The 16,953-nt window shown below is 35.4% G+C and overlaps 3 protein-coding genes and 2 long non-coding RNA genes across 7 annotated transcripts; 2 read left to right on the top strand and 3 right to left on the bottom strand.

Moving 5' to 3' along the window:
- Positions 1–1,248: 1,248 nt before the first annotated feature.
- On the bottom strand, positions 1,249–7,768 carry LOC111799977 (putative LRR receptor-like serine/threonine-protein kinase At1g67720). Of its 2 annotated transcripts, none has more exons than XM_023683533.2 (15): positions 7,458–7,768; positions 6,311–6,842; positions 5,593–6,098; positions 5,345–5,474; positions 5,184–5,255; positions 4,998–5,066; positions 4,850–4,921; positions 4,602–4,670; positions 3,914–4,065; positions 3,593–3,837; positions 2,988–3,114; positions 2,843–2,911; positions 2,577–2,763; positions 1,941–2,076; positions 1,249–1,804 (listed from the first exon to the last, which is right to left on the bottom strand). In XM_023683533.2, the coding sequence occupies exons 1-15, from the start codon at positions 7,522–7,524 to the stop codon at positions 1,475–1,477; spliced, it is 2,763 nt and encodes a 920-aa protein (XP_023539301.2). In that variant the 5' UTR covers positions 7,525–7,768; the 3' UTR covers positions 1,249–1,474. The 2 variants fall into 2 exon arrangements, with proteins under 2 accessions (XP_023539301.2, XP_023539302.2); XM_023683534.2 differs by having other exon boundaries at positions 3,593–3,822; positions 7,458–7,767.
- Positions 7,769–9,205: 1,437 nt separating this feature from the next.
- On the top strand, positions 9,206–10,337 carry LOC111800090 (uncharacterized). 2 transcript variants are annotated; one of them, XR_002815961.2, is made up of 3 exons: positions 9,206–9,457; positions 9,617–9,778; positions 10,168–10,337. It is a non-coding gene; the product is annotated as an uncharacterized LOC111800090 (long non-coding RNA). The 2 variants fall into 2 exon arrangements; XR_002815960.2 differs by having other exon boundaries at positions 9,206–9,778.
- On the bottom strand, positions 10,049–12,652 carry LOC111800089 (AP2-like ethylene-responsive transcription factor TOE2). Its single transcript, XM_087126351.1, has 10 exons — positions 12,105–12,652; positions 11,976–12,001; positions 11,846–11,876; positions 11,677–11,764; positions 11,434–11,579; positions 11,280–11,324; positions 10,990–11,093; positions 10,752–10,888; positions 10,583–10,672; positions 10,049–10,440 (listed from the first exon to the last, which is right to left on the bottom strand). Exons 1-10 carry the CDS (start codon positions 12,650–12,652, stop codon positions 10,189–10,191), a joined length of 1,467 nt encoding a protein of 488 aa, XP_086982477.1. The 3' UTR covers positions 10,049–10,188.
- On the top strand, positions 11,044–13,057 carry LOC147791551 (uncharacterized). Its single transcript, XR_015422263.1, has 2 exons — positions 11,044–11,487; positions 11,598–13,057. It is a non-coding gene; the product is annotated as an uncharacterized LOC147791551 (long non-coding RNA).
- A 1,281-nt stretch (positions 13,058–14,338) lies between these two features.
- LOC111800357 (large ribosomal subunit protein uL4) lies at positions 14,339–16,632 on the bottom strand. The gene is made up of 2 exons (XM_023684004.2): positions 15,463–16,632; positions 14,339–14,750 (listed from the first exon to the last, which is right to left on the bottom strand). Exons 1-2 carry the CDS (start codon positions 16,567–16,569, stop codon positions 14,637–14,639), a joined length of 1,221 nt encoding a protein of 406 aa, XP_023539772.2. The 5' UTR covers positions 16,570–16,632; the 3' UTR covers positions 14,339–14,636.
- Positions 16,633–16,953: the final 321 nt, after the last annotated feature.

Consider the following 16,953-nt stretch of genomic DNA (forward strand, 5'->3'; position numbering starts at 1 on the left):
TCGATTAATTTACTAAACGACGTCGTCCGGTCTGCCGACTGAAATTGCCTCTCTTTTCCAACAAGTGGCCGCGTTACAGAAAAGCGACACGTGTTTATTCTTTAATTAAATTGGATTATTCTAAGATAATTAAATATTAATAAATTTCAACTTATTTTGGAACCAATAATTGATATTTACGTGTATAAAATATATACCAATATTTAAAATAATTATTAAATATACCTTGAAAAAATTAATTTTGTGTTTAATAATAAAACTCGACTGTTTTAAATTTTTATGGACATTTTATTGAATTAATAATTGAAATAATGATAAATTATAAATATTAAAAAAAATTAATTCATGATTATCGAAATTTAATAATTATATTACTGAAAAGCGATAACCATGAATAATTGACACCTATTTCTTTATTATTATTTACTAAAAATTAATTAAAATGTGGGTCCATCCCAATTGTTAATAATAAAAAAATTGAAAGGGGAATTAAAAATAGAAAATATGAATTTTATTTTACAGATTACTATCGTCTATTAATTTTAATTATTAAATACTTTAGTTATTTTGTAAATGATTTAAAATTAATTTTTATATCAATCAATTTTATAATAACTACTCATAAAAATTTGGTAAATAATTATATTTTAAAAAAACGTGAAGTTATTTAATTTATGATTAGATTAATATAAGATCGTATGGGCCTATTTTTTAAAAAAATTAATAAGCTTGTTTTTTTAAAAAAAAAATCATGTCAAAATGAGTATAATTGTTAATTCATTATATTAATGTTATTTATAGATTTTTTTTTTTTTGGTAGTTAATTACTTTTTTTTCATTATAAAAAAAACCAATTTCTTTTACTGCCTATTTAATATTAAATATGGGGTCCAAAATGTTACGCTAAGGCTTTGTTATCAAGAATTGGCAATTTCATTTGTTGCCTTTTATTTGTATATTTATATGACTATTATATAGTTTCTATGTCTTTATAATGTAATGGGTCAAGTATTAATTTTAATACTTAATTTACTTTTGACTTTTTTTATAAGGGTATTTTTCATAGCTTTATAAGGGTAATTTCACCAAAAATGTAAGGATAAGATGGTAAAAAGTACGGAGTTTTTTAATATATTGTAGATTAGGGCCAAAGAAAATTAATTTTCACTTTAAATTTAAATAAATGCCCTAATATTTTCTTTAAATTTGAATAAATGTTGAATTTTTAGAAAATATAAACCTTGTACGTGTTTAAAGATAGGAAAGACATTCATATTAAAAAGTGGTTGTATTACATCTCGACCTTACATAAATACTTTTAAACTATCATTGAACTAAAATTGTTAGACTGATGGATGAAAAATCAATGTGTTGGTGATCTAGAATGACATGACTAGAACACTCGTTTGAAATAACAACATTCAAACATGAGTACGAAAATTTGTTCCGAAGAACTAATTTCTTTGTACAACAGCTACCTTGCAAGAGGTCGAGCAATGGATTCGTCAAACGACACGTAGTTTTCGTTTGCACGCAAATCAAGAGGTCCTATATTCATAGAATGGACTGAATTTCCAGAAATTTCGTCAGAGTTACCTTCTCTTGCAAGAGGTTCTCTTTCAATTAAGATAGAATCCTGTATCTCCTTAAGCACTTCAGACATGGATGGCCTCAGGTGCCCATGTGGCTGGGCACACATCAACGCCTTCTCTGCAATTTTCCACATAGATTGAATGTCGTACTCGAAGCGTAGGGATGGATCGATGATCCCTTGAATGTCGCCGCTCTCGATGTGTAGCTTTGCCTGCATTACAACCAATGTGCACCATTTACAATGTAGAACATATTGGTTGACTTATTTCCTTCTCATTTTAACCAAACAGTCATATCTGACTTATTGGCCGAGTACCATTTATGTGAAAGTTTGTCACTAGACTTACCCACTGAACGATGTTGCGGCAATTAGCACCGAAGTTTACGTTCGATATAGCTTCTTGACCAGATATCAACTCGAGAAGAATAACGCCAAAGCTATATACATCACTCTTGTCGGTCAATTGCTGAGAAATATAATACCTGATAACAAAATAATTCAACAAGGAAAGCACGTCACAAGGATTCTAGGCAAACAAACTAGAAACGTATTTAGGTTACAGGGAATGATAACGATAACAGCAGCTGAAAAAAAATTAGAAGTATATTTAATTAAAAGGATCCAGGAGTTTGTAATAGTATGTCAGAGAGAGCATAGGTTACAATATCATCACTAGCCTAATAGGGTCAAACACATGCATCATTAGGCTAATAGGATCAAGCCCAATAATTATATGGGCTTGCCCAATAATTGCATGAACCCGTTATATATTTATTTTTAGAAAAATGATTTATTTATTTTAAAATAAAATACCTAGATTTAAATATTTTAGAATAAATTGTCTAGCCTAGGTTATAAATACCCTCCACTCTAGGTTTTCATCCCAAAAGAAATACAGAGTGTTCAGGTGAGAGTGTTTCCATGTAACTTTACCTTACCTCGGGAGAAATATATAAATTCTCAAGAAAGAGGAAAAGCTTACTCTGGATCCAAGTATCCAACAGTCCCCCGAACAATGCTGGACACGTGGGAGGCGCCATCCACGGCAAGCTTTGACAGACCGAAATCTGAAACCTTTGCTCTCATGTGTCGGTCAAGAAGAATATTACTGCTTTTCAAGTCCCTATGAATAATTGCCGGTATACACCCTGTGTGAAGGTATTCGATCCCTGAAAACATATCAAGAAGAATGTGTTGAGGAAAATATGCAAGGCAGATTCGTCCAAGCACAGGGAAAAACAAGATAACCTCTGGCAGCGTCTTCAGCAATCTGAAGGCGCTTTATCCAACTGATAGTTTTTCCACGTGTTAATGGAGCTGTACACAAACAAGAAGTTAGTTGGCTATGAACTTCAATTGTTCTCTGCAAAAATAATGTGGCTTCCTGGCTTACCATAAAGATGTTCCTTGAGAGTTCCATTGTGCATATACTCATAGACAAGCATACTTCTATCTACTTCTTGACAATATCCAAGAAATTGTACAAGATTTCTGTGATGAATCCTTGAAAGAAGAGTCACCTTCATAACCAATTGGTCATCCATCAGCCACAAAAATCAATTTCCAACGTCATTAGGTTTTATCTAATACCAATCCACTCTATGCAACAAGATAAAAAAGGGAGAGGACAATTTTGTTGCTTTCTTGTACTAAATATTTGAACCCCGAATGATAAATTAGAAATGAGAATTTTCTTTGCGCAAACATTTCTTCTAATTTGAACTCTACAACAGTAATAGCTCGTCAGTCACGAAACTCACGATTTAGTCAACCCCACATGGTCCCCTCTACGCATATGTTTCTACCACATTATTTACATGAAAGAAAATGAAGAAAATGATATAAGAAAGTATTAGGGAAGCGGCCAACACAACCCATACAGGCCACTAAAGGAAATCACAACAGGACAATTCAAGTATCTACGAACAGGAAACAAGAGAGGGGTTCCTTGAATGAAAATTACTGAATTGAAGAAAGGATCAGTTATACAAAGATTACCTCATTTGTAAATTCTCGCTTTCCCTGGAAGGAGTTACTAGTCAAGACTTTAACTGCAATTTCTTTTCCATCATTTAATTTCCCGTAGTATACAACACCAAAACCTCCAGACCCAATTTTTCTTTCAAAACCCCTTGTTGCTTCTTCAATTTCTTTAACACTGAAGCAATGTGCGGTTTCCTTGGGAGCATCGCCCTTTGAAGAGGCAAATTTTTGTGCAGGCTTGGATTCTTCAAGTACATCAGCTAAGTTATTGTTTATAAAAATACTTCACCATGTCGAATCAACTAGTTCTTGAAAGGAAAAAGTTTCTGTATGTACCTTGCTCACGAGATTTTCTTCTTCTTCTTTGCAAAAAGTAGCAAGATACCACAGTTGCCAAGAGCAGGGCAAGAGCACCAATTACAGAACCCAAAATGATATAAATGTGGTTCTTTTTCCCCCCTTCATGAAGATTAATGTTTCCAGAGTAGCTTTAAATGAACGAGAGCACATAGTGAAGGCATGCATATAGAGCAAGGAACTTGCTCAAATACTAAAATAGGTGGAGTTTGGCAAGACAACAATTATTTAAAAAATGACAATCCAATTTGGACAAAAACCTGCTCGCTTACAGCAGCCATCCAAGGGATTTTTGGCTCATGTTTTCTTTTTCTTTAAAAAAAATAAATTTTATGATTATTTTACCTAGCATTGGCCCACAATTCTAAGGCTTTGCATAAATAACTACAATCAGATATTGCCTATTAGGAATGATTTACTCTCTGAGACAAGAAAAATTCACAATTGAAGATTAATCCATTTCAGATCTTTAGTATTTCCATCAAAACCTTTCCAGCATAACCTACAAGAATTCACCTCTAAAATATAAATATTAATTCAAAGTTCAGGATTATTTAAGATGATCAGGAAGAGAAACCTGATGCATGAAGTACAAGGAAAGCAATTGGTTTAAATATTTAGCACAATGAAATAAATTTATAGGCCAAGTATTGAAACCGATACTCACACTAAAGTTAGATCCTTTTTTAGACGACCGGAAGGCACTGTTCCAGATAACATGTTATTCTGCACATACCTATAACCATCAGATAACATGAAATATATTAGGCACGTCACTTGGAACCTATTAATGTAAACTCTATCAAATACTACAGAGAAGACAATTCATATATAAAGCAAAAAAAGAATTATGGACATTTGTGTCAATATTCCTTCTGGAATACAGAATGCAATACAATTATCCATGATACTTACAGCTCCCGTAAACTAGGAAGATTTACTAATGAGGAAGGCAACTCTCCCGTCAACTGATTGTTCTCAAGATGGCTAAAAATAGTAAAGATCTCAATCAGCTTAAAAACCTTCAACAGAATATGATAGAAATGAAGTTTCTTGAGATTACAGGATTTTCAAGTTCACAGAGCCAGTAAAATCGGGTATAGGACCAACAAATGAATTTCCATCAAGCCACCTGCATCGGGCCACAAACAAATGGTGAAGCCAAAATAGACACAAAGCTTAACGGAAGTAGAATGGAAAAGGCACAATTGGACGACCAAGGAAAAATTGCATGCAAAATGGAACTTACAATTCAACTAAACTGTTCAACTTTGCAACGTCTGTAGGGATGTTCCCTGTCAAATTCTTTTTGGACAATAAACTAACAAGCGCCAAAGGTAGATACAGTAACTAGAATGTCAAATATATGTAAACATAAATAGACTTGAAAACTAGCGCAAAAACTTTTACATTTTAACTATTCTCGGCTGTGGATCAGAGTTACACTGCAACCATGACCAAGGAACTGGCATGCATGGATCACCACCTTCATCCAAATCTGAAGATGATAATTTTGAAATTACACTAGCAACAACTGCTCCTGAAGTTCACATGTTCCAATATCAAACATAATCGATCAGCAAAGTTAAATACATTATAACACATAAATATATAACATTCAAGAGTTTAACTTCAAATCAATTTGACTTTAGGATTACCATCCAGAGAACCATCACTTTTTTCAAGATACTTGTTAATCTCCATGGCATTTAACAGAGGTCCCAACACAGAATCTGATGTTTTCCCAAACCTAAAAGATAATACAAAAGGGAAGGTTATGTTGGTAAAACCAGGCTCATAAAGCCGGTATTTTCCTTGAGCATTTTCTTCAATGTTGACTACAGCTTTGCTGATTTCAGGCATGCCGGGAAGTACAAGCCTGAATTTTCTCGTATCAGTAGGACCCAAGTCTTCAATTTCTGCAAAGTAGGTGAATGCCCATCCAAAGCCAGGGAAACCATCCAAATTCAAACGGTAAGTTAATGAACCATTTCTGCCAACTACAGCCGTCTGCATAACTTTTTGAGGTGGTCTTTCATCTCTATTGACATTTATTGGCATTTTAGTGGAAACTTTTTCAGTACCAGCAGCAACATCAACAAGATAATTTGCTTTTCTCACAGAGTCAGACTCCCATATCCGGTCAAAAGGGTCATCAGGATACCTGCCGTGATGATTTCAAATTATATACATTATTTTAAAAATTAAAAAAAGAAACTTAATCCAAATATTGAAGGCATTATCACAATAGATGGCCCTACAAAGGTTGGTAAAAAGAATCCAGTTTCTTATTGCTTTATTAATTTGCCGTTGGCTGCTTGTAGAACTCTTCATTGAGTATATAAGAAAGTAAATATACTCTTGGTGCTCACTGACCTTACTGGGGCTTCGGAATCTGCTCCAAAATTGATCCTTGCCGAGACACTTAGGTAAAACTGATCCTCAAATTCAGTATAGTAGACAGAGCCATTAAATTGTCGAAGCTCAAGCGTGGATATGAATGGCTGCCCAGTTGTGGCATTTGATAAACAAACACTCACAGTAGGAGTTGAAGCCAGAAATATGATCTCTCGAACCTTTATGGTGTTGGCGTCAGATATGACAATTGTTGTCCAGTGAGTTGCCCCGAGGGAAATGTCAAATTTTGGATACACGTTATTGTTGTCGAAGTTACCATACAAAAATGTTGCTCTGAGAAGGTAACGTGTTCTACTAGTGACATTGAGTGAGTAACAGTACTTCCTGGAATCAGCAGGGAAGTGTCTTAAGGTCCTGTATTGCTTCCTCGTCTCATTTGCAACAGATAGGTTAATTGCTTCTCCAAAACGAACATGAGTGTCTGGAACCCATTCCAGACCAATGTCATCAGTGAAACTTTCTTGACCTCCACAGTCCAAACTTATAAAACCTAATCCACAATATACAGAATACTTTAGCTTCGTAGTAAATACTCAACATTCGATTAAACAATCAGCATATTTCATATTGAGAATTCACATGCTAATAAATGCTATTTGGCAAGCTTCATAAGACAACGATCAAGCAAAAAAGATTAAGAAATTCAAAAATACCGTGAAGAAAATGTTCAAACGGAAGGAAGAACAATTGAAAATAACTTCAACATTAAATATTAGTAAACCGTGGAGTACAAATTATCTAGTTAGTCAACGACAAGTCCAAAACATAATGATAAAAAAATTGAAGAACGGACGACGCGTCAATCATCATCTTAAACCAAAATTTAGGTAAAGATGACGACAGTGATAGAATCCAACATATCTAACGTTCATTCTCACAAGCCAGAATCTAAGAAACACTGCAACAGCCATTTATCGAACCGGAAAGAGTGAAGATCAAAGACTCGGAGATAACGCCATTTGAACTGAACAAAAACACAGAAACCAACAGTTGCAAAGCTCGATAAACCTTAAGACATGAAAATTACAGTCGAAAATCAATATAAAGTCGAACAGAGCACGGATAATCACTACAGAAAATCGAACAACAGAGATGGAGAAAATACCTGGCATCTGAGCAAAGGAGACATCAAAAAGAAAGAGAAGAAACAGAAACTGAAACTTAGCCTCCATTTTTTCCGAGCATGAAGAAAACAATGAAAATAGATTCAGAGTTCAATCATTGCTGCAACCATTGGAGCCATGAGAGATCTTAAGAAAGCAGAAGGGGAAGAAACTGGTAACCAGAGTGTAAAGTAATCAAGAAGGATCTATGGGGATTTATCAACTCTTGAGCTCAATAATCAATCAAGAAATGGAATGTGTGGAAGACAGAGAGAGATTGGACTGTTCGTATGATTCTATTATATAATTTCCATTTTTTTCTGGCATGTTATATATAAATTTAACTCAAAATTAATTAATTATTTCCTTCTTATTTTTGACGGGATCGGGATGCGTGGGGCCCGATATAAAGGCGGTATACAAAAGCTGAACCATAGCTATACAGCGAGATATTGTAAATCTTACACGTGGACGAAGGAGATTCACCGATTAGAGAGGGACCCCAATAGTTGCATCCGCGTCACACTGTATCCAACTTAAACGCGGGAAAGCATAAAAATATAATTCTAAAAAAATGCTAAATTAATAAAATTACCCTTTTTTCAAAAATTATTATTGAAATTAATTTTAAAATGTATTTTTATTAATATAGTCTATTAAAAAAATAATAATAATATATAATTAAAAAATATAATTGGAGTTAAATTAATGATTATTAATTAATAATTTTTGGATGTCAAAGAATAAACCGAGCAACGAATTTCAGTTCACGTTAACAAAGAAAGAGAGTGATTTTAGCTCAGTGAGTTCTTTCTCCCGCGATGACATTAATGATTCATATGATATTTTTCACATTTATTCATGTTTTTTTAATCTCGACCTGAAAATTAGGCAAATTATCCACATGGGCAATTTTCGTAACCCTGTCATTCATCTTAGTTTGGTCCAATAAATCGTTTTAAATTTTCAAGTCAAAAGTTAAATTTACTAAATAATCAATGACTTTAACGGAAAAAAGTGACCTTTTTTTTAATAGAAAAGGAAAAGCAATGCATTTTGCAATTACTTTTAATTTTATATTTAAAAATATTATTTTTAAAATATCAAAATTTTATTTATTTTTTATGAATAAAAGTAAATAGATTCAAACTTTGATCTATTTGTAATTGAATATGTTGTTATTGTTTTTACCCGTTTATATTACAAATTAATTTTTTTTACTTTAATTTTTATTTACGCCAATTATTTTCAAATTATCTATTTTCACGAGTTGGCCCAATTAAACTTAATGGGCCTTGGCCCATCGATTATTGGGCTTAATGGATACGTAAGGCCCATGCTTGAGTTCAATTCCAACCTCCGATGACTTGTAAATTTAATCGAAATAGAAATATATATAAAAAAGATATAAATTGTCTAAAATAAAAAATTGGAATCTAGCTTTGTCGATCCATAAATAAAAATAAGCTATAGAAAATTACAAATCTTAAAAAAAAAAAAAATAAATAAATAAAAGAAGCCAAGTTATTAATTTAATTATTTTTTTAATTATAAATTTGATAATATTTAGTTCATGAAAATGAATAATAATGACCAAAATTTTAATTTTTATGGGTAATAGAGTTTTTAATTTTAAAATTGTATAATAAGATAGCCTTTTAATTTCGTATTTAATAGATTTTTTTTTAAGAAATCAATTTATTTATTAAATATAAATTAATTTATTATATTATGAAACAAAATTAAGCGAAAGTTTTTTAATTTTGTCGGCCTTCGGAAAGGAGCATCGCGAAGGGGAAAGGGAATGTGCCTCTTCCGAAATGACCGATCATTCTTAGAGGATCGGGGACGAAAACTCTGCAAGGCAAAAACAGTTCTCGATGATCGCCATTTTTGTGGACAAATTGCAGAGGAACACAGAGGTAGCAGCATCGGATCCTAAATTAAAATGGAGAAAGAGATGAGGACGATGTGAAATCTGAACCAGGAGACGAATCGAGCGGTAAATTGGATGGAATTGCGTTGCGATGTTTTCAATTTAGGGTTTGCAGAAGGAATAGTTGAATCAAGAGTGACACTGACAGTTGCTAATAATTGATGGATTGATGGATTTATTGTTTGATGATGGAACTGTTCATCTTCACCTTTTTGTTTCTGACAGCACGATTGGAAATCTGGAACTTCGCTCGATAAGGAGAAGACAGATCAGTAGTGTGCATGCGGAAGTGACGGCGGAGGAGACAGCGGAGGCCGGCAAGGCGGGGCGGAGATTAGAAGAGATTTCGATATGACTTTCAAGCTATGTGAAGAATATCTCATCCAAGTAATCCACACCTACTTCTTTTATCCACCTTTGGTTCAGATTACATTTTTATCCATGAAATTTGAAATCGTTTCATTTTAGTCCTAAAACAATATAGAAACTATGATGAGAGATTAAATTATTGTTATTTTAACATTAAATTTTTTTCGTTAGTTTAAAAAACTATCAACGTATACAGATTGATTTCTATCCATCATGCATAAGATTGTTTTTATGCAACTCAACAATCCAAAACATAATTTTATAATCTTAATTACAAAAGCTCACAACTTAGAAACTCAAATCTTCAAAAGGTATTATTACAATAAAATTTTGTGCGTAACCTGTAATCTTTCTGAAACAAAGAATACCTTTAAACTGTCAGTTCTGATCCTTCCTTCTTTCTTCAGTTCCCCCAAGGGATTTCCAGTTCAATTCCTACAGTAGAAGTTGGATAAGTTGCTGTCATGGTGATGGAAAATAGCTGAGAAATGGATTTCACCAACAGCAGAGGATGAAATGGCAGAAGAAGAAGAAGTTGAAGAAGAAGAAGAAGAAGAAGAAGAAGAAGAAGAAGAAAGGAATCCTGATGATGCTGCAGCAGAGAAGAATGGCACAGAGGTTAATCCATTTGAGTGGCCATGGATTTGCCACTCCCCCATTCTCGTCTCTGCTGCTCTTTCCTGCATTCGCAATTTTAATTCACAGGCAAAAGTCAGAACATCAAATATGATATATCTACTGAACTACATGAGGAGCTGAATGCAAACACAAGAAATTTATGTTCGGATTATATGAAGTTTTGTTTATCAAATGGTTCATTACCCTGGAGACGGGAAAGAAACAGGAATTTGAAGGCACAGCATAGCCATATGGCTGAGAAGATCCAATTGCTGCTGAAGCAGAGTTCTCAAGCTGTTTGTGATTGAGCAAGATGTTAGCCAAGCATTAACAGAAAAACAAAAGAATTCCAGAACTCAGTCTCGAGAATTACCGTCGTTCTACCATCAACGACGACGTCGGGTGAGCTGAGATGACAACCATTACCAAACATGCCAATGCTCTCACTTTGAGGGTCAGAATGATTGGGGGGAGCAATTCGCAAGCTCAGGTCAAGACTCTGGTTGTCCTCTACAAATCAAGACGGTTTTCTAAACCCATTGTTACTGATCGAGCAAACGGGGTTGTTAAGAACTAGATTGACAAAATGTATAAACAGAGAAGAACCAAACCTCCTGTGTCAGTCTCTGCAGCCATATCTGACATATAAGAACTTGGATCAAAGTTTGTTACAGCCTCTTTACCATTGCATCTTAAGGCAGCTATGTCATAGGCCCTGATTGAACAACAGTAAACTATCAAGTTAAGGGCGTGACCCGAACGTACCGAAAAGAAAGAAGGCAAACAAGCTGTGTCACTCCCGACTATAAAAGCTTCTTGCGAGGAAGCCCTCCGTGACACTAGCCTTAAGCTAACAGCGAACATATGGAAGCATTAGAAAGTCAGAAAGATTTAAGGAGACCTTGCAGCTTCAATCTCACTATCAAAGAGACCAAGATACATGTACCTATAAGGAAGAAAAATGCCAACAAAAACAGGTCGATTCAAGACAAAATCCCAGAAACATGATCCAAGAAACACACAGAAAAGGAAGTCCCAGAATAATTTAGACTCACTTCCTGCCTAAGAACTGGCCCATCCGAGCTTCCCATCGACCACATTTATGCAAGGTAACTCCTCTGTACTTCGAGCTCCCTCTTGTAAATCCATTGCTACGGCGACGAAGATTATGAATAAGCTCTTCCTTACTGATATTACTCATCTGGGGTGTTAATGGCAGAATCAGAGAGAATCTCTTCATCAATGGCGTTATTTGAATTTCTGACAGTAACAAGCATTATCTTAGACTACTACCTCACCTGTTTGATATCTTCTTCATAATTTTTGACACTGAAATTGATATCTGCGTCGACCCCCCGAAACTTGATCGCCGCTTTATCATATGCCCTGAGATGGAAAATATGAATTCTAAGAGAAATCCAACCAAAAATGGCGGAAAGAACAAGAGAAGTGGTTTTTTATTGTTACCTGGCGGCAGCATGAGCAGTATCGAAACCGCCTGAAGGAAAAGAGAAACAGCCATAGAGAAAATGATGAATCGAAGTTCGAGAAAAGAAAAGAAAAGAAAAGAAAAGGAATCAAACAGCAATGGCCGTACCCAAATAAACCTGTTTCCCGCAGTCCCTGGTAACGAACAGAAAAGGTGCTCAAGAACGGCATAAATGGCGGATTCAAATTCAAGCAACCTAATAAGGTCATGGAACTGTCAAAACAATAAAACACTTACCAAATATGCGATTCCCATCTCCCGGTTCTACGATAATACGTAACGCCACGATACTGCGAACTTCGAGGCCTTGGACCGCGTCTGTTTTTCCTCATCGTCTGATCCTGTGGCTGCGCCGGTGCGCCGCCGTCTCCATGATTGAATTCCGATGGAGAAACCTCCGGCCACTGCTTCTGAGTACTCGAACTAGAATTTAATCCGTCGGTTAACGGGAAAAACTCCATCGTCTGGTCGCGGTGGTCATCGGAGTTAAATTCATCGGAAATAGAATTTAATCCGTCCGTTAACGGGAAGAGCTCCATCGTCTGGTCGCAGTGGTCATCGGAAATAGAAAGTGATTTCACCGTTGAGCTTTCTTGAACCGCGGAATTTTTACCGAAAGTGAACGGGAATACCTCGTCGACGTTGGTGGTGCTGGCGGAAGGATCGCCATTAACGACGGAGGACGAGTTGAAACATCCAGCGGTTTCCATTCTGTTCGCTGGAAGATTCAGAAAATTCTCAGTAACCATCTCCGATGGAACAACGTCGTGGTTAAGATTCAGCATGGGCTTGAAACTCCACCTGCAAAAAAAACATGGAAATCAAAGCATAATTGGATTGTAAAGAATCAAACCACCACAACACTTCAGCTGTTACAATCAGAGGATCATTGTTGAAGAAACAAAGAGAAAATGAAGAAGAAAACAATAAGGGTGGAGATGGGTCACCAGTAAACAGACTCCTGACTGCTTGAATCAATGAACAGAGGAGAATGAAGTCCAAAGAGAAAGTGGGTGAGGTTGTTAATTTATTGAAGGTGGGAGCTCGATTTCCATGGCGGATAGAGGCAGGAAATTGAGAAAAGACGAGGTGGGGGTCACTAAAAAACTGCACTTCTCTTGTCTCTTTCTGTAGTTTGAAAGAAATCAACCAAAACGTTTTATTTTAATTTAATTTTGTTTTTATTTTTATATTATTTTCTTAAGCTCATCGATAGTTTACCTATTTCTTGTTTTTTTAAATATTATCAAACTTGATTACTTTCTAACATATTTATTTTTCCTCCTTGCATCAATTTTTTAAATTTAATTTTAGACTAATTAAAAATAATAATAAAAAAGACGACTTTTTAATAATATTACAAATTTTAATATTAATGGTATATTTAATCATTACTTTTAACTTTTTAACGTATATTTACTACGAATGACTTATGTAAGAGATGACGTTATTCGTTTACTACGCATGCCTTATGTGAGAGATGACGTTATAAATAAAATTTGGACAATATTTAACGAATAAAGTATACAAATAAATGGTAACGTAAACTTTTGATAATTTATTTTATATAATTTAATTTATGTTATATAATTTATATATTATATTTACTATATTGTATTTTTACAATAGGAGAGGAAAAACTAGAAATTAAAAAAAAAAAAAAAAAAAATCTTTATTGTCTGTTTCTTTTTATTCCAATAAAATAATAAACAAAAATCAATACTTACTATATAAAGAAAGAATAAAGAAATATATTTATTTTTCCCTCTAAAGCAAATCCCTATGAAAGAGGAAGATCCACTTTTACATGGAACTACGAAATTTTCTCTCTTTCACTACATGCACCCTCTCCTCCCAAGGCATCACTCACCATATATATATATATGTATGTATGTAGATTTGCCGTAGTTTGTGACAGGTAATTTATTTCCATTTCCGTTTATTAAATTAATCCTTTAAGAAAGGAGAGCCTGTCACTTGGAAAACGGACTAGCTCATCTCTTTTTGATGATAGGCCCAATTGGATACGTGATAACCTAAAACGAAGGTCTTTTTTGATTAACCATAACAAATGAATTATGGAAATTGTGATGGGTGGCCAAAGCAAACTAGGTAAGATGAGAATAGATAAAAAGAAGGGGTTGAAAAAATAAGAATAAGGGGTTGAAAAAATAACTCGAACCAATGTTCGAGTACCAGGCGGCTCAAGTAACCCATTTTAAATTCTCAGGAAAATCTTGAATGACCTAACAAAAGGGGTACCCAAAACTAACACAGGTAGGTAGGTAGAGAATACCTAGGGGCACGAGAATACTCTGGCAGAAGTAGTAGGGAAATGGTTCAAGATCTAAGGCTTCTCCACCCATGCCGTTAGAACTTCAAAATCATACTATGTTCAATCAATCGCATGAACATTCATTGCAAAAAGAACCCATACCCAAAGTATACCAGGCTATCTATAACTAATCATCAAAAAAAGAAAACAGTAGATTCAAAATTTAAACAAAAGTTTTGAAGTGCAAATCTCAGTCCAAATTACTAAACTCACCTTCTAAGCTCTTCAGATGTTCAATTCCATTTCCAAAAAGAAATAATCCTCCACAAGGACAAGGTAGGCAAGAGAATAGGAGGAACTCCACATCCCATTCAGTATACTCACCCCGCCTACTTTCTTCCATGACGCAAAACAGAAAAGCAGCAGAAACAGCAGCGCGTACAAAATTTAATTAAACTAAGGTCTATGGAAATTTTTGTCAAACAGAAACGAAATCACTGAGAGACACCAAGCCACTTGGAGAAGTTGTCAAACTCGGTGTAATCACTGTCTGAAATCATTGTCTGATACCATGCTTTGCCTGCTGCCCTTATTCCTGAAGCCTCCTCCTGAAAAAAAAAATGGCCACAAGGGTCAATATGGGTCTCAATATCACACATGCAAAGCCACAATCAGGTGACCTATTCGAGCTGAAAAAAATTACAGATCCAAGCTATACACGAAAACTACAAAGTCTGATACAACTATACAACAAGTGAATAAACTTAAAAACTAATAAATTAGCAATCAGTTCCAAGAAAATAATGGACCACAAATTCACAGATACTTCATCAATGTCATAAAAAATATGCTATATATCAAGCATAAAAGGAATTTGCCAACATAAAATTGAAAGAAAGGAAATGATGACTTGATATCTAAGAGAGACGTGACAAATAAAGCTATACAGCACCCAATACTCATCTACCAAGTTGCAAAAAAAAAAAAAAAAAAAAAAAAAAACATGATGTCATACATACAAATTATATAACCATAATCTAAAATCTAGCCAAAAAAAAAAAAAAAAAGCCGAGGCTAAAGCATTATAATCAACAGTTGAATGCATCGCTCAAAATGAAAGCGGTTGTGAATTCAATACTCTAAACCTATCATATCACTACATTATATCAAATCCCATTTAAAAATCTTGGCAATTTTAACATTTGAAATATTGTGAACTACCACATATTTGGTTGATAAACAAAGCTACCACCTAAATATTGAAACCAAGCAGAGAGTAATTAAAAATTCTAAATCCACAGAGAGAAATTCAAAAGATACCTTCGGGATAATGTTCCTCTTCTTGTCGAGCTTCTCCTTCTTAGCTTTCACACGTTGTGCCTCAGCCAATAAAGACATTCTCCTTGCAGTTTTAGCATATGGGTTAAGCTTCAACATGGCATTAAGGTTCTTGAGTGGGTTCTTCTTTAGAGAAGGTCTCTTCACAGCCTTCTTGATGGGATTAACGACAGATTGAACCTCATCAGAGTTTATAATCCTAGACAAATCAGCATTGACCATCTTTGCTCTCGGAAGAACGTAACCCTTCTTCTTCTCAGATGACTTCTCAAACGATCCATAGATGGAATCGAGCTTCTCAAAAGCAGTTTTAGTCCAGATAACAAATCTTCCAAGATGACCTCCAGGGGCTAACTTCAAAAGATTCAGCCTCTCGACATTCACAACCTCGATACCAGGAATGTTACGGAAGGCCTTCACAAGCTTAGCACCTTCAGTACCATACACAATCAATGGACCCTTTCGCGAAATGTAGCGACGATTCCGCATCTTACCCTTACCAGGGCGGATGGCGTGACTGTCCTTCGCCTTCTCAGCATCAGGAAACGCACCAACCTGCTTCAAAACCTTAATCGCAGAAGAGGTCTTCTCGATTCCCTCAGCCGAGTCGCTAATTACAAGGGGCAGTTCCGGAACAGACTCGATCCGGTGACCACGAGCCAAAACCAAAGAAGGAACAGCAGAAGCAGAAATGGCAGAAACAACGGCGTACCTCTTTTGATTCACGTTGATCTTTCGGTGCCATCGGCGCCAGATCTTAGTTGGAGCAAACATGCGTCCTCCTCGACACATGTTACCAAAAGCTCCTTGACCAGCGCGGTGAGTACCACCACCAGGAACACGAGGAATACGAGAAACAGCTCGTCCTGTACCCCATGACTCTGCGGAAGTTTGATGACCGGCACGCTTGCTCACAGCATAGGGTTGGCGGCGGTTCTTGGAGATATTGGCGTGGACAAAATTGACGATATCCGGTCGAATGGAAGCTTTCATAACATCGGGCAACGGCACAGTCGGGGCAGCATCAGTGGCCATATCTCCTTCGAGAGATTGGACGGCCACCAAAGGGCGAGCGGCTGCGGCGGCCATTTTGGACGGGTGTGTGGTAGCCGGAGCAAACTAGGGTTTTTACCTCTTGGAAAACGAGGGAGAGAAATGCTGGTCAATTTATAGTGTTGATATTGAGACAGAATTAGGTTTTTAATCGGGACAAGTGATTCCAAGCCCATGGGCCCATTCTTTTCCCAAAAGCCTATGGGCCTATTCTTTTTCCGAAAGCCCATGGGCTCAATTTTTTTGAAAGCCCATATCCTGATTGATCGGACCGATGTTGAGCTAATCCAAAGCTTGATTTCATTTTATTATTTTTATTATATTTTCTCCTTAAATACACTTATTTAATCTAATTATGTTGTATTATTTTATTTACCCTATATTATTTTCTTAAACCAACACTTGTATATTTTACACTAA

The sequence above is a fragment of the Cucurbita pepo genome, chromosome 8 (assembly GCF_057944985.1).
Source record: "Cucurbita pepo subsp. pepo isolate OVF chromosome 8, ASM5794498v1, whole genome shotgun sequence".
NCBI lineage: Eukaryota > Viridiplantae > Streptophyta > Magnoliopsida > Cucurbitales > Cucurbitaceae > Cucurbita > Cucurbita pepo.

Excerpts from the sequence above, each read along its gene's own strand:
- LOC111799977 (XM_023683533.2), bottom strand. The coding sequence starts at position 7,524 with ATGGAGGCTAAGTTTCAGTTTCTGTTTCTTCTCTTTCTTTTTGATGTC. Across the intron at positions 5,475-5,592 it reads AAGTGATGGTTCTCTGGATG|GAGCAGTTGTTGCTAGTGTA; the intron begins GTAATCCTAAAG and ends TGTGAACTTCAG. Across the intron at positions 5,067-5,183 it reads TTGAACAGTTTAGTTGAATT|GTGGCTTGATGGAAATTCAT; the intron begins GTAAGTTCCATT and ends GGCCCGATGCAG.
- LOC111800089 (XM_087126351.1), bottom strand. The coding sequence starts at position 12,652 with ATGCTGAATCTTAACCACGACGTTGTTCCATCGGAGATGGTTACTGAG. Across the intron at positions 11,877-11,975 it reads CGGGAAACAGGTTTATTTGG|GCGGTTTCGATACTGCTCAT; the intron begins GTACGGCCATTG and ends CTTTTCCTTCAG. Across the intron at positions 10,889-10,989 it reads TGCAGAGACTGACACAGGAG|AGGACAACCAGAGTCTTGAC; the intron begins GTTTGGTTCTTC and ends CTTGATTTGTAG.
- LOC111800357 (XM_023684004.2), bottom strand. The coding sequence starts at position 16,569 with ATGGCCGCCGCAGCCGCTCGCCCTTTGGTGGCCGTCCAATCTCTCGAA. Across the intron at positions 14,751-15,462 it reads AGAGGAACATTATCCCGAAG|GAGGAGGCTTCAGGAATAAG; the intron begins GTATCTTTTGAA and ends TTTTTTTTTCAG.